At 40.4% G+C, this 14,912-nt stretch overlaps 1 protein-coding gene across 2 annotated transcripts in view; it reads right to left on the bottom strand.

Annotated features, from left to right (window-relative positions):
* GPR155 (G protein-coupled receptor 155) overlaps positions 1–10,546 on the bottom strand; it is a 30,799-nt gene extending 20,253 nt beyond the window's left edge. For both annotated transcript variants that reach the window (XM_068407881.1, XM_068407882.1), the window contains exons 1-2: positions 10,354–10,546; positions 4,033–4,538 (exon numbers count right to left, since the gene is read on the bottom strand). In XM_068407881.1, the coding sequence (XP_068263982.1) occupies positions 4,033–4,492 (460 nt within the window). In that variant the 5' untranslated portion in view covers positions 4,493–4,538; positions 10,354–10,546. The remainder of the gene's footprint in view (positions 1–4,032; positions 4,539–10,353) is intronic.
* Between the last annotated feature and the right edge of the window lie 4,366 nt (positions 10,547–14,912).

The following is a 14,912-nucleotide window of genomic DNA, read 5'->3' as shown; positions in this document are numbered from 1 at the left end:
ACAATCCAGTGTTTATCTGTAAGAATGTCATGTTAACTTTCCAGACTTCTTTGGAAAGATAAATGTTATCTTTTACCTGCCTTATAATGTTATTATTTCCAGTAATTTCCAGAAATATGCAAAGTGCTGCTTTCCATTTTAGTTTTTCCTACCCAAGTTAGAGAGAAACACATCCTTCCTCAGGCAGAAGTATCTTAATATGCAGGTGCAATTCTATTTGTACTACAAAGAATATGAAAAAAGAAATCACTATTGCATAAATACATCTACTAGACCTTTCTATGGGATAACTTAGCACCCTTAAAGTACTAAATGAAGTTTCAGATCACTAGCAGCCCACTGTTGCAGGTATTTCCATTTCCCCGTATACTAAACCTGTTCTTTTTCTGAAAAAGTTTTCTCTCATGGCTATGTTTTTCAAAATGCAAAAGATTTTTACCTTCATATTAGTTAAGCATCTGGAATGACAGGATCTACTAAGTGCTAAATCAGCATTTACTATAAACATCCTTCTCTTTAGATTGAATAAACTGACATTCTCAATTAGTTGATTTCCAATATATAAGAAAAAGCACTAAAGGTGCTTTTCCTCTTACAAGCCATGATTAAAATACACATACAAGAGCTACTTGTCCTAAAATCCTGAATAAACTGCTGAGCAGAACTACCAAGTTTGTGGTTAGTTACTACATTTAACAACCCAGTTTTAAACACTAAATATATTCTGATAAGTAAAACCACTTTAAACATGCTCGACACTTATATAAAAGTCAAAAATTTCTAATACCCCAAAGCCTTAGAGCGATGTTTTCATGCTGCTTTATACAGAATGCCCATTTCAATCAAATGCAACTCAACACACATCACATCACACGTAACTAACGTCTGAGTGAAAAATGTAATAAAGCATTATTTTTTGGCAAAGTGAAACTGTATATTTAATACTGTATATTAAGCTCTATAAGTAATTTAACTGATATATGAAGTCACAATGCATTTTCCTGGGTACCATAAAGTGGAACCAATGTAGATTGCTGAGTCAATTGGAAAAGAATAAGAATTAATCTTAAGGAATCATTAAGGCAGTTAAAATAATCCACAACTACTCCCTCCGATGAAAAATGATCTTTTTATTTAAATCAAGGTGCCTGCTTGCTGATCTTAACAAAAATTGAAATTAAAGATATTTTAATACTTTTTTAAAAAAAAAATTTTCCACATCCCAGCTGCTCAAAATTACATAGAAGTCACACACTAGTCGTTCAAGCTTAATACAATTAGCGCTATTAAAGTCATGGTAACTGAGCCATCAACCACACAACACTCCTGCTGCACCTGCGCTTTAACAATACAGCACTGGAAAGTAGATGAAGCTGTTCTGTCAGAGATTTATTATCTCATCTAGTAATAAAAACCAAACAGAAAAAGTTTTCTATCATAGTAATTCTATCTATACTGGGTGGTCTGCTAGCAAACCTCTGTACCAGTGGTTTTTCACTCCGAACCAACATCAGTTTGTAGTATAGAACTGTCATAACAGTGATTAGAGAAAAACAGAGCAGTGATCTTTGGAAATTTAACCTGTATTTTAATTTTCCTACGTACAAACCTTTGCTCAACGAAGGTTTTGCTCAGCAAAAAATAGCATAGTGGTTATTAAAGAAAAAAAATTACATGAGATGAAAACTCAGGACATTATTTATCTATTTAAGAGTTCAAACTGCCTTGTAAAATAGTGTTATTATAATACACATATTTCTCAATACTGGTTTTTTTCCTTTAAAAATTTCAGCTGAAGAAGCCTTTAAAAATATATTTCCATTAAAACATCAGGTTTTGCTCAAAACACTACCTATCATCATACATAAAAAGAAATAAGTAAGGCATTCTTTGTTGCCCCATCCTGCAAACACTTCAGAGAAGCCACTAACAGTAAAAAGTTCGCACATCTGACAGTATGAACCAAACCCTGGTGAAAGTTTGGGGATGGGAGGAGAGGAAAGAAAATGAACAGCTCTAACAAATAAACACCCCTTAAGCACCTACAGTGTTACTGTTGTATTATGCATTCCCATAAAGCTCTTAATGAACTAAATGTTGTGAATTTGGCTAGATTGTACATGGAAGAAATATGGATCGTATCTTACAAATCATTAAATAGCTGAAGAAAAATGTAATCTGACAAGAAAGTCATTCAAAGTAGAAAAGATGTTTTAACCAAAAAGGTACAATGGAAATATGTTCAGACAACCTCAAAATACAAAAATAAAGAGAAATCCTAACTGGCATTTTAATCCAGTACCAAGAAACAAAGACATAACCCTCACAGCCCTATTTCTGATATACTTCTGATTTCTCTCAAGACGAATAAATCTCAGGAGATGCAACTAGGGGAAACAGGGAGATTTCATCTAGGTAAGAAAAAGTTTGCAATTGCATTTGTCTATATTCTCTACATATCCCACAAATTTGAAGAGAGTAAGACAAATCCAAGATTCCCCTGAGCACGCTGCCCTAGAAAAGGGAGAGAAAAACTGCCAACTCCTCAAGTAATCTAAAATACGGAACTACCTGTTGTTACATATCATCTGGAATTGCATGTTTAAGCTTCTCTTTGGTAACTATGTTTTCAATTCTGTAATCAAATATCCTACTTTTTGCTTTGCTAGAACAAACTTCCTTTCTTTTTTTCGTTCTTAACCTTGTCTGGATGTAAGAATGATCTCAAGAGAACTTCAGAGGCACAGAGTACATTCTCTTCAGAGAGCAGCAAACAAATGAAACATAGTCCAGGCATCCTCTCCAAATGCCTTCCACTCGAGGTGTATTTTGGAGATCCGGATACTTGCAGTGTGCTTTCCCACACCAGCCACACGGGTCAGCCTGGGGAGAGGCAGTGCTGAAAGCTACACTGGCACAAAAGAGGTAGGTAAAAAGCACTGCAATTCAGACGATAGCAGGTGGGAGAAGCCTGATACAACTCCAGATCACTTCCTAAGTATCACAGTACGTATGACTAAAAGCATATTACATACCATTAAGAAAACCTATAAAAAGGAAAAAGAGCAAAAAAATCTTGCTTATCAAAAGGGAAGAAAATAATAGTCTTGCAGATTGGGACAAAATTAAGCTTAATAACTGATGTTGCTTGGAATTCAGAATATAGGTTTACAAGAACAAAAGTACACAGCTACGCAAATTATACTCTCAATGCCTCTTTGGTTTTTGTTTGTTTGGGTTTTTTTAGCTCCACTGGACTGGTGCTTAGCTACACATCCCGAGAATGGCACCACAGACACATAAAATTCCAATTTGAGATACACAAATGCAAGTTACCGCAAATCATGTGGCAAACTTGCTTTTAAAAGACTGACTTATTTCAAGACTATATCCTAAAGCATGTCTTCTGGCCACTATAGAATAAAGATTAAGGGATAAAACATGACTGGCTACATAAATTATGTAGCACAAAAATTAGAAGTGTCTTCTGAACAGATTTAAAGTTTGTCACACACACGCCACAACAAGCAGACACCAACATTATGGTGAAATCATTTCTTTGAGTTAAACCAAGAGATAATGCCAAATCAGTAAAAAAAACACTGCAGCTATTTCAGAGGTCACAGGTTCAGGCTCATACTTTGCAAAGAAAGGAATTTTGGTCTTGAGAGAAACTGACAGTTTCCCGTAAGCAAAATTGCCTGCAGTAAGCATAAGGTAATTTATACCAATTTTGAAATTATATTTTAATTCCTTTTTTTTTTTTTTTTTAACTGATTTACTTTAACATGACAAGATCACATAGAATTTAAATCAATCCAGCTACAACCGTCTGTCTCATTCATACCAGCTGAAAGTTTTCTTCCCTTACCAAAAAATACTTGGCCTGAGGTCAAGAAACGTGACTTGAAAAATGGCTTAGCTCTTAACTTCAGTCCAGAAGTCAATTTCAGATTATGGAAAAATAAAAGCAAACATGTCTAGAACATTTGAAAAATAATTTTAAAGAAAAAAGCATAAGGAACTACTTACCTATTGGATATCCCAGTGCAAAGTCATTGCTTTGTGTAGCAAAAATAGGGAACAAACCTGCTTTGCTAAATCTATTCTCTGGATTGGCTACCAACAATGTTAAAACGCAGACTAAGAAAAACACAGCAGCTTTGGCAACTAAAATACTGTACAGGAAGGACCAATTCACATTAGAAAAGTTAAGTACCACCATGTTTTTGAACAGCAGAGCTGGGAGTGCAAAACGGGACACAAAATTTCCCAGTCCTTTGGCCTGAGTTGATGTGATAATGTTGGCTCTTCCAGCTATGTAGCCACAAAGAATTATTCCAAAGCATTCTAATAGGGCTGGGAAAAGCCTGCTTATCGACATAGAAGGAGTACCGCCAGTGGTATTGAGTCCAGCTTGTCCAGACAAAGAAATAGACATATTAGCTGAAGATGAGAGGTTCTTTGCGTTGAGGTCTGAATAGCTATCCATTTCCTTTGACCACCTCTTCTAAAAAAAGAGCATGAAATGATCTCATCTGTAAAAGAAACAAAAGCATTTATTTATTAACTTCCAAAACTGTGTTGTGAGTATTTATGGTATCAGGCTTGCTGACAGAAGAGTTTACACTTACAAGTGCATTACAAATAAATAATGAGACAAATAATAAGTAGCTGAAAAGAAACAAGTCTGAAAAAGAATGCTGAAAAATCATTCCATACACATGTCATCTTCACACATCATCTTCCCACAAGTCTACACAATTCAACAAGACAATTGATAGAGGCTAAAAATCCCCAAAGAAATTTGAGGGTAACACTGAAATATTAAAACTAAACGTAGATTGGCCATTCAAAAAGCAAAAAATCTGTTGGAAGGAAAGGAGATATAATAAGGATTTTTGTTATTATTCTAGGATCTAAACATCATTTAGAATAAATTACAACCCTTCAGCACTTTCCAGTCATGGTTTCAGAAAACAGAAATTGCTAAATTCTCGGTGTGTATTCCTCACCTTCCTGGACTACCATTGCAAGCCTAGTTAACTCTCTAACAGAAAAGCACAAGACTCTTTACATACTCGTTAGCAGCTTGTAACCTTGCTTACCTCCTCAGCTCACTGTCAATTCCCAACTACAATTCTCACATACCCTCTGCTTTCAACTATCAAGTTGTTAGTTTTCTTTTCTAACTCCTTTTGTTTGCCCCAGGATATCTTCTCTCAGGTCCTCCCTAAACCATGTCCTACTCGGTTCTTTTTCCTTCACAATAAAAACACATTTCAAACTCCCAATATTACAATCTCGTCCTTCACCTCCCATTAACTACTGCTGTTCACCTCTGCTTCCACACACTCAGCTTTATGCGTGGTCAGGAGTCCTTTTTCACCTCCATCTTTAGATCCTATTTAATCCAGGTTCTGTCCCTGAAATAGCTCTTACCAAAATCCTGAGAGGCAAAAATCTTCTTAAACTCTCAGAACTGGTGTTCCGTTTTCATCCTTTCTGACCATCATACACCTTTATAATAGCCAACCTCTTATTGAAATTTTTCCCTTCCCATATCTTTTGTAATTACAGCTCCTCCTAACTCCCCTCCCACCTCTACTTGTTTAAGAAGATCCCTCTAAATTTCTGTGGGTGCCGATAGGGCTCCTTTCTTGTTCCTCTTTTGTCTCCCTACATCCTCTGCCTGTGTATTTTCATAAGCACTTATTCAGTTATAAATAGGTGAGTCATAGATCTCTCTTTCTAATCCAGACCTATCTTCTGTTAAAACTATCATTTCAGCTTGTGTTTAAAATCTCTTTTGTGAATATCCTGCTGTCAATTCAAGTCCAACAAGCCTGAAACTTCTCCTATCCTCCCCAAAAGACGCTCCCTCACTTTCTCTGTGCCATGTATCTATTTTGCTAGAGGCGAGTGACAAAGGTTACAAAATTCCCTAATTTGAGGGAAATGCAAATTTACTGAATTCATATTCATCTACAACTCTGTTGCAAGGAAAATCTTCATAGTCCATCAGCATCAGTTCTGGTTTTTGTACATCCTTCTACAAACTCATTCTCTACACAAAACCCCCTTGCTTTCATATTCTTTTACAGTCTAAGGTTACACCCTCTGAATCTATCACGGGATAACAAGAGGAATAGCCCTTACAAGAACATGAGCACCAGGCAAGGAAGATAAATTTGACCAAGAATTGTAGCTTCTCCACCCTGGCACAAAAATATTTGGCAAGGCCCTCTCTACCTTTGAGAAAGATTGAGAGATCAAATCACTATATCACCCTTCAAGCTTGTACCTTGGTTTGTGCAACTTTGACCTCTCCCAACGTTTCAGTATCATGTGCTAATGATACACTTCCCAGTTAGCAAGGGATCCACATAGGAGACAGTGGCCAATGATGTAATCCATCATGCTATTGCTTACCCATATTGCTACGTACAATTCTTTGGTGACATTTAAGTATGCATTCAATTAAGTATTTATGTACAACAGATATGTCTTGTGACTCCCGATCTTTGCGGGATTACCAGCGATCCCCTCTGAAAGGGCTGACCTTAACACAGCAGGTTCTATATGCAAGTAGACATGTAAAGTCCATAAATCTGGTGGAGAGAGAGGACATCAAACACCAATATTCAGTGGTCAATAGCAAGGTCTTGCTGGAAACAGATACGGATTTGGTGACACAGCTCGGAAACACGTGCAGATCATCAGCTAACTCTACATATTAAAATTTTGACATGACTGAATCCTAAAGTAATCTGGAAAGGAAGTCAGGATAATTTACCCCATTTTGTAGAGCTAGAAACTCAGGCAAAAGTGGACTGATTTGCCATAAGCCATTCAACATATCAGTGGCAAAGCTGAGATTCCCAGTTCCCAAACCAGTGCTTTGTACAGCACAATGACTAGATAGGTGCAAATTAACGACTGGTTTAAGAGCCTTCCCAGCCTCTTTGTATCCTGTCCTCAGGGAACAGAGAACTCATAACAGCCAGGTAAATAAGCAAGTACAGCAAGTCAGAGCAAAGGTAAGATCTTGTATGCTCTATTTCACACCCTGGCATCCAGCATGCACATATTCACATGTAGCATAAACTCTTTGACTCATGACTTTTATTTATGCCTGAGGCTTTTAGTAAGCAACCCTACCATGCAGTTGTAATTTATCTGGACTGAGCAGCTGCATCATCCAAATCTGTCCTGTAGCCTTGGCTACCTCTTCTCCCAAGATAAATGAGTCTCCAAGTAGGGCCTATTTTAAAGGTTGTATTTTTCTTATGATACATTAACCTAGATGTATTTGGACCAGAAGCTCAAAGCATTATCTCCTACGGAACGATGCAAAAACTTGCAATAAATAAAGCAGACAACAAACCATTTCTTCTACTAGCAAAACTTAAGGAAGTTGTTGGGATTTACAAAATGTCCAAAAGAGGATCAGAGACAGATTGCCAACGCTGAATTCTTGAAAGCAGCCAGCCACATTCTACACTAGCTGCAAGGTGAAAAGCAGGTTTTTGGCGCAGCCTCACCTCAAATTCTTCAAGGTTACAGCGCTGCAACCTGGTAAGGCTACTGGCAATGCAACATGTTCAACCTACTCCCTGCTCTGTTGGGGTATTTTTTCAGCAATAAGAAATGTGAAGTTTTTTCAACCAAATGCAACATTTGATCTGTAGCGGAAGTATCCAGGCTTTTTGCTTGCACAGACTAAGCCTTCACAGGCGAGTCCCTCAATATAGCTACATAAGTCCATACTTTTAAACCAAAATTGTGCCTAAATTAATTAAACACCTTTCTTCCCTCTGTATTAAAATTATTATTTCTCCTCATAAAATCGCTACAAAATATAGAAGTGCCCTTGTCCCCATTGTATAATTCAGGACTTAAATAAATACGCAGAAGACTCATTCTCTAGTTGTATCAGTCAGTAGCATGTGCTAAATTCTGCATCTTCCTCACTAGATCAAAATTGACACAGATATACACCCACACATCCTACAACCATCTTTTGTAAAGTGCCACAAATATTCCTGCAGCCTTCCTTCAGGCTGTCTTCATTTTGAACTTCATTACAAGAGGCCTTGTAAAGTCAGTCAGGCATGATATTTAGTGAACCACAAGTTTCAAAGAGAGAAACTGCATCACGGTAAAGCTGCTACTGGCACTCCTCAGAGGGCTTTGAGTGTGCATCACCTCTTCAGCTCCAGAGACGTGCACATCTCAAAACATTCACATTTAACAGGGATTATCTAATGCAGAGGTGTGGGTATTTTCCAGAAATGCAAACTCTCGCACAGCGTGCTGCATAACACAATGTGAATACATCTCTCAGCTCCTTTTGTGCTATAGCATACGTGCATTTACATAACTGTTGCAAGATTATGTAATGACTAATAGCAAATTTAACACATGGCCTTATTCACACCTGGGGCTTAACTCAAACTAGCATCTCACATAAGCGAAAATGTCTTAAATTCACAGTTCTTAATGAAATCAAAGATATTGATCTGACACAAATCAAAGCCTTATATATTCTACACAGAAACTCATCTGTTCTTATAGTAGATGCAACAAATTAGTCAAATGACACTAAAATAAGGAAATATAACACAGTCCCAAAGGAAAGCACTTAGCTTTGACTCCATAGGACATATGATTTGTGGTTATTCCTTCAGGGATTGAGATTTGAATCCTTGGAAACTCAGCCACAGCTGCATTGTTGAGAACTGCAGGCCAGTGAAGACAAAGCTTTTAGGAATAACGCTGCCTTATCTGCTGTCGACTGTGACAAGCATAGCTGCTTGCAGCCAGACTGTCAGCTTGCATTCATAAGGAAGGACAGCGCAGCCAGCATGAGAGGGAGTCTGGTATGAAGACCAACAATAGAGAGCAAGAAACAAGTGCAATTTACAATTCCTTTGAAACAAACTGGAGCACTAATATTTGCCCATGTCTCTCATAGGTTGTCAATACTTGTAAAGTGTTAAAATACACCAGATGAGAAACTCAATTCTCCAGCAGCTGTGAGTTAAGCAATATCAGGTTCCTCTTTGAGTACTGAAATAGAGAAATTGTCTACTTTTCCAGTAGGAAAATCCCTTTCATCATCTTTTTTAATGAAAGTCAAAGACGGTATGAGAGAACAGAAGAGATACTTTGATGTACATCTTCTCTCTCAAGCTTTCAGCTGATAATCACTCTTGGGATGATTCTGGTGACACCAGTAAGGCTGTGCACATGGTTCATAAATTACATCCCACAACGTGACCTCATTTCCCACTTTAATGCAATGTAGAAACATCCCAAGGATGACACATTATATTATCCAGGAGACTGAAAGTGGAACTGGGGCAGGAAGAGTTACCATTCATGGCAGCTCTAGCACCTCATTCTCAGCTCAGATAAGAACGTAACATATGCACGTTCGTATAAAAGTCCGTACAGTAAGTCAAAGAGGAAGCCACTTTAGAGAGTTACAATGATAAAAGTGGGAAGAAGTGATTGCTGCAGTTCCTATTCTTGCAAGTTAACCGCAATTTTTACTTTTATCTCTATGGGGCTAAGAGAGCAGAGACAGGATAATATGGTAATGGCAATTAACCCAAGAAGTGGGCCACCACTCGCTTGAAATCCAGACAATGTGACAAGAAATATCAGACCTTAAACGTCTCTGCACAGTTGTTCTTCAAGATGACATTTCCTTTTTCAGTCTTTTTTCCATGCTGTCATTAAAAGAAAGCACCTGGACAGCAGCGAAGCGGGGGAAGCCGCGTGCACAGGAAGCCCGGCGAAGCCAAGGCCTGCCCTGAGCACATGACTGGCAGAGCTCAGAACCGCAACACTTCAAGCTACATCAAAATTTGTCGGTATGGGTGTTCAGGCAAGACCAAACGAAGCAACAGTTCCCAACAGCAAGAAATACCAAGCCAGAGAAACACATGGAAAACCCACCTCCCCTTAATTTTCGGTTAGGCTCATCTTTGGGCTCATCAACAGATAGATACACACTTTTGAATCAAACAGCAAAACATTTTTCAAAACACTGATTATATTTTACTGCCAGCACCCCTTAAGAAGTACCTCACTTACCCCACTTGTCAAATAGGGATGAAACATCCTATGACTTACTGTGAGAAAACCACAACAAAACAAACACCTTGGGTCTGCCCCTTCCTTGCCCATCACTGGCTCTCCTTTCCATGGGCACCCCAGCTACAAGCACACAGAATTTTCACTCAGAAACACCCGAGAGAGAAAAAAATAGCAGCACTGTCCTGCGTGACAGCTGTCTCATTAGAAAATAAAGCTAGAAGTCGGGGGAAGGAGTGGACAACTTACCTAGTCAGCTTTTGGTAGGCGCCTCCGCACAAGGGTACGTGTAGAGGATTTGTACTCTGCCAAGGTGAGAACCTCCCCAGGGCCGAGGCCGCCGGTACCGAGGCCCAGGAGGGGGAGGGCTGCCCGGCCTGGCCCGCCCCGGACCGCCCTAGCTCGGCACTCGCAGCCTCCGCCCGGGGGGAGCGCCGCTGTCGCGCACCGCCCGCCGCCGCTCGCCCCGTGCGCCGGAGGCCAGGCCCGGGCCGGCGCCCAGCGCGCCGTGGAGGGCCCGCGGGCGGGCAGGGCCGCGGGGATGCGCGGCGGCCGCCGGCGGGTGGGAGAATCAGCCGCAAGATGGCGGCGGCGCGCGGCGGGGCCCGCCAGCCGCCGGGAGGGAAGGAGGGCGGCCCGGGTGCGGCGTGCCCCCGCCGCGTCCTTTACCCCGAGGGCTTCTCCCGCTCGCGGGAGCCGCCTTCCCTGGCGGGAGCGGAAGAAGCTCCTGCCGCCTCCGGCTTCTCCCCGGGGCAAACCGAGCTCCGTGCCGCCACATGCCCTCAGCCGGGCCCAGGCCCCAGTCTGGCGGCGAGGCGCTGCTTCCCCGCGGGGTCCGGAGCCTTGGGGCAGAGCCTCCCCTCACACGTGGGGCAAAACACAGCCCCCAACTTCGGCCGAGGCCGGTGCGGGGCTTACGACCTTTATCTGCCCGAGCCAGGGCTGCTGCCCTCAGCTCAGCACGGGCCGATGGCAGGGCTGGCTCCCAGCCCTACTGCCCGGTGCGAGGGCAGCCCTGCTCCCCCTCCCCCACTTTCTACACTAATTTCACCTTTTTTAGCACTTAGAGTGCTTAGAAAGAAAACCTGAAACAAAATGCCATGTTTTCCATGTGGCGTCAGTTTCCCAAGGCTGGTCAGTCAATGATTTCTCCAGTAGAAACTGAAAGCCAATAATAGCCAAAGATTTTCTTGCTAAAAAAGAGGATCCATCTTTCTCATGGCTTCCCATTTTTAATGCAATTGAGGAGACAGCAGTTCGAGCTGCCCATTTTCTAGGAACTAAGCGAGGTACTGCTGCCACAAGGAGAGCAACTGTGAAATTCCATCTATCATATACTTTCTTCCATAGTTTATTTGACCCAAACCAGCTTGTCTTTTATTGTTAAGTGCCAGACATATGGCGATAAGTCTCCTAACTGGAGTAAGTGAGCTTTACTGGCAGACATGATGCCATCCAGAGTCTGTGTGCTAGGTAGTTTCCCCCTCCAGATTGGGAACTCCAAGCAAACAAAAAAAACCAAAACTGTTCCTCTTCCCCTTTCAAGTAACATCCAGAGGAGACCAAAACAGAGGGGAAGGGACAACTATCACAATCAAAAAAGATGCATGTGATTGAAAATTTATGAAGCGCCGTCTCAGATATGATCTAGTAGATTTGTCCATAGTCAGTTTGGTTTGCAAAGTCTACTGTCAAAATACAGGAACCTTACTAGAAACAAATCAGATACTATATATTAAGAGCAAAAATATCAGTAGTAACAACAAAAATAACACTTAAGGGAATTAAATGAAAGGCCAAGAAAGGGTTAAGAAAATCCCACAAAGAACGCAGACAGGGATAGAAGCTTCTCGGCATAAAAATGACTGTTGGAAACTTTTAGAAGGTACTGTATTGTTGATATTGTATGTCTGCTTTCATTTTAATTTAAAGGTACTGATGCTTAATGAGTTAATTTTTGTGTTGCTGCATTAAAAATGTATACACTTAATACAGATCCCAGCTGACATTTAGCAGCAATGCCGACACAGAAGGCAGTGCTTGCCTCCTCTCTGCCTCTCATTCCTGTCCCCACCCTGTCCCAACATTGGGCTAACACAGCCCAACTGAAAGACCGGTGAGGGGTTGTACCACAGCTGTGCCAACAAATGTACATTTATCGCTGGAAGTCAGTACGGCCTGTTGAGTAACACTCGCCTGCCGTAATGTTATGGTGAGATTTTTTTTTGACACAAACACTAATAAGAAGACTCTTTTGTTAATTTATTCAATTTTAAAGTTTCTCTGTCTGCCACCTGACAAAGGCCACTTTGAAACAGATTTGGATTCATTTTCAGAAGTCCAGCATAATGGGATCTTTCAGATTTTTTGGCTTTCTGCCTTGCACTCTTCCCTATAGAAATGACATGCCTTAGAGGGACATGCTGTGGGGAGCAGCAAGGGAGGCATACCAGACTGTATTAAGAAACCTTGGTAAGAACTTATGCCTTCCCTTCTCTTGAACTCATTTCTTCCTCTTAAAAAGATCACTAGTGATTCAGCATTTAATAAAGTATTTAAAATGTGATCACCCTTCGGTGCATTACTTTACAAGTGCGTAAATTTGGCTGGATAGGCTGCTCATGAATTGCTGTTGATATCCACCAACCAACAGCATGATTTTCCAGGGGATCAGCAGTTACAGGAGAGAGGGCTGTATTTCCATCTCAGCTCCAGCGTGTACACACTCCTAGATCAGGAAAGTGCACTTGACCCAAGTCTTGCATTTTCTTTTGGGGAACACCAAGAAAAGGAAATACTCAAAAGTATGAAATTGTAGTACCAAAGGCATATGATGAGATTAAAAAAAAATAGAAAAAAAGACAATAAAATTCTATTTAGAATTTAGATTAATTATTTAAAGAATGTTGTGTGAGTTATAGCTGCTGTCTAAGAAAAAATAAGGGAAAATATTATCCACGGAAACAAATAAGTAGGACTTAATATAGCATATTTCCTCTTGAATATTTTAATTTTTCAAACATATTATAAGCAGCCTAGCAACTATGTGTCATTGACATGCAGCCGTTTCTGAGATGACCAAAGAAGAGCACTAGGGTTTGACCCCATACTCTGTTAAGAAACATGATATCTTTATTAAGCAGACTGTACCAGCAGAACAGCACCATGAGTAACTGGAACACTGGACCAGTTCTCCACTTGGTTGGGAACTGTTAAGAACAGTTTGTTAGCGTCTTTTGACCTGGATAATTAGCAATGATAACTGAATGTTGGAGTCAAGAATTCTTTCTAATGTAGTACTGAATACACAGGATACTTGTGCACATTCCCAAAGACTGTACAAAGTCCTGCTTCCCAGAACAGCAAAGGACAGTATCTTCTCACTGTTTGACACCTTCTTCCCACTCCCCCAGTACTTAATCAAAGCTCTGTAGACTTTTTCTTTGAGCCACATGTTCTTCTCTGGCCTTGAATGTACCTTTGTTTTGGGTGGAGCCTCTTTGTGTTCCAGCACCCTGGGTTTGTAATAGAGTTTACTTTCCTTTTCATTTTAAGATCTTTGTAAACTAAGGGTGACAGTTATGGACACCAGTTCTCATGGATTTTCACCCAACCCACAGAAATATCAAAGCACCCCCCTGCATTTATAGAAAAAAACCCAACATTTGGACTAGCAATGACCATAGCTATAATAGTGTGACTAATGTTTGGGAGAGGCAAGGTGTTTGTCTATAAACTACTGAGAGGACAGATCTATACAGTCCATCAGCTCTTGATCACAGCTGTCCTCCACGATGGGCGACTCAACTTTGGCAGTTTAACTGTAGATTACAGAAAACACCATTGCTGGCATTGCAAAGCCAAGCTTTCCAACAGCTACTAAATAAACATAAAACTGAAAGTTGTCCCCAAAATGTTAATTTGATCCTCTTGAGCATTCCCATACCACCCAATACATAATCATGAACTGCTTTCCCCCTTGATTTTTGTTCTGTTTTCACTCAAATCAGATGTTTCCATCCATTTATTTGCCAAAGTAGTCAAATGAGTGTATGGGAGAGACAGTTCCTGCTTTTTGATCTGGGCAACAGCTCAACCAGGGAAAAGCAGCTGGAGCAACCATTACATGAGTCGCCCTGCTGACCTGTGGCTTTCATCATACTCATTTACCTATGACAATTACATGTACACAGGCTGGCCCCACATGGGAGCTACAAGAGGCTTAACTCTCAATGAGAACAGGCTTCAGATAATGTAGCTTTTAAGATCTAGCAGCGACCACATGCAAAGATACTTTTCAAACACATACAACTGAGCCAATTTGGACAGATTTCCAGGGCATCACAAATGTATCTTTGTACTTGGTGTGAAGGCTACTTTACTGGTAAACTGCAAGCACTTGTTGTAAAGCCTGAAACGCTGGAGTATTCTGAAGAAATGCCCTCAAGAATTTACTCTAAACAAGTACATTTCTCCAGGTTGTTTCTGATAATACTAAAAGTAATGGTGTTTTTTTTCTAGAAAGAGTCAGAGACCTAGCATGGAAGTTGTAGCCAAATTGTTAGGGTATGGTGATAACTGAAAGACAACACTGCCTCACAATAGGAAGTGTCAGGTGAGCTTCAAAGCAGCACTATCATTTGAAAATGTAGCACCAACATGTCTCTAAACCTCTCGGTAGGATATTACAAAAAAGTGACTTTTCCAAGAATAGACAGAAATAAGAATACAGAGGATGAGCAGACAGCAAGAACGTTGGCAAATGCATCAGGATGAAATCTGTCTGGAAATCTACAGGTATAATCTCA

This window comes from Nyctibius grandis, chromosome 9 (genome assembly GCF_013368605.1).
Source record: "Nyctibius grandis isolate bNycGra1 chromosome 9, bNycGra1.pri, whole genome shotgun sequence".
In the NCBI taxonomy this organism is placed as follows: Eukaryota; Metazoa; Chordata; class Aves; order Nyctibiiformes; family Nyctibiidae; genus Nyctibius; species Nyctibius grandis.
The sequence above is the reverse complement of the archived record's forward strand: the minus strand, read 5'-3'. Positions and strand labels throughout refer to the sequence as shown.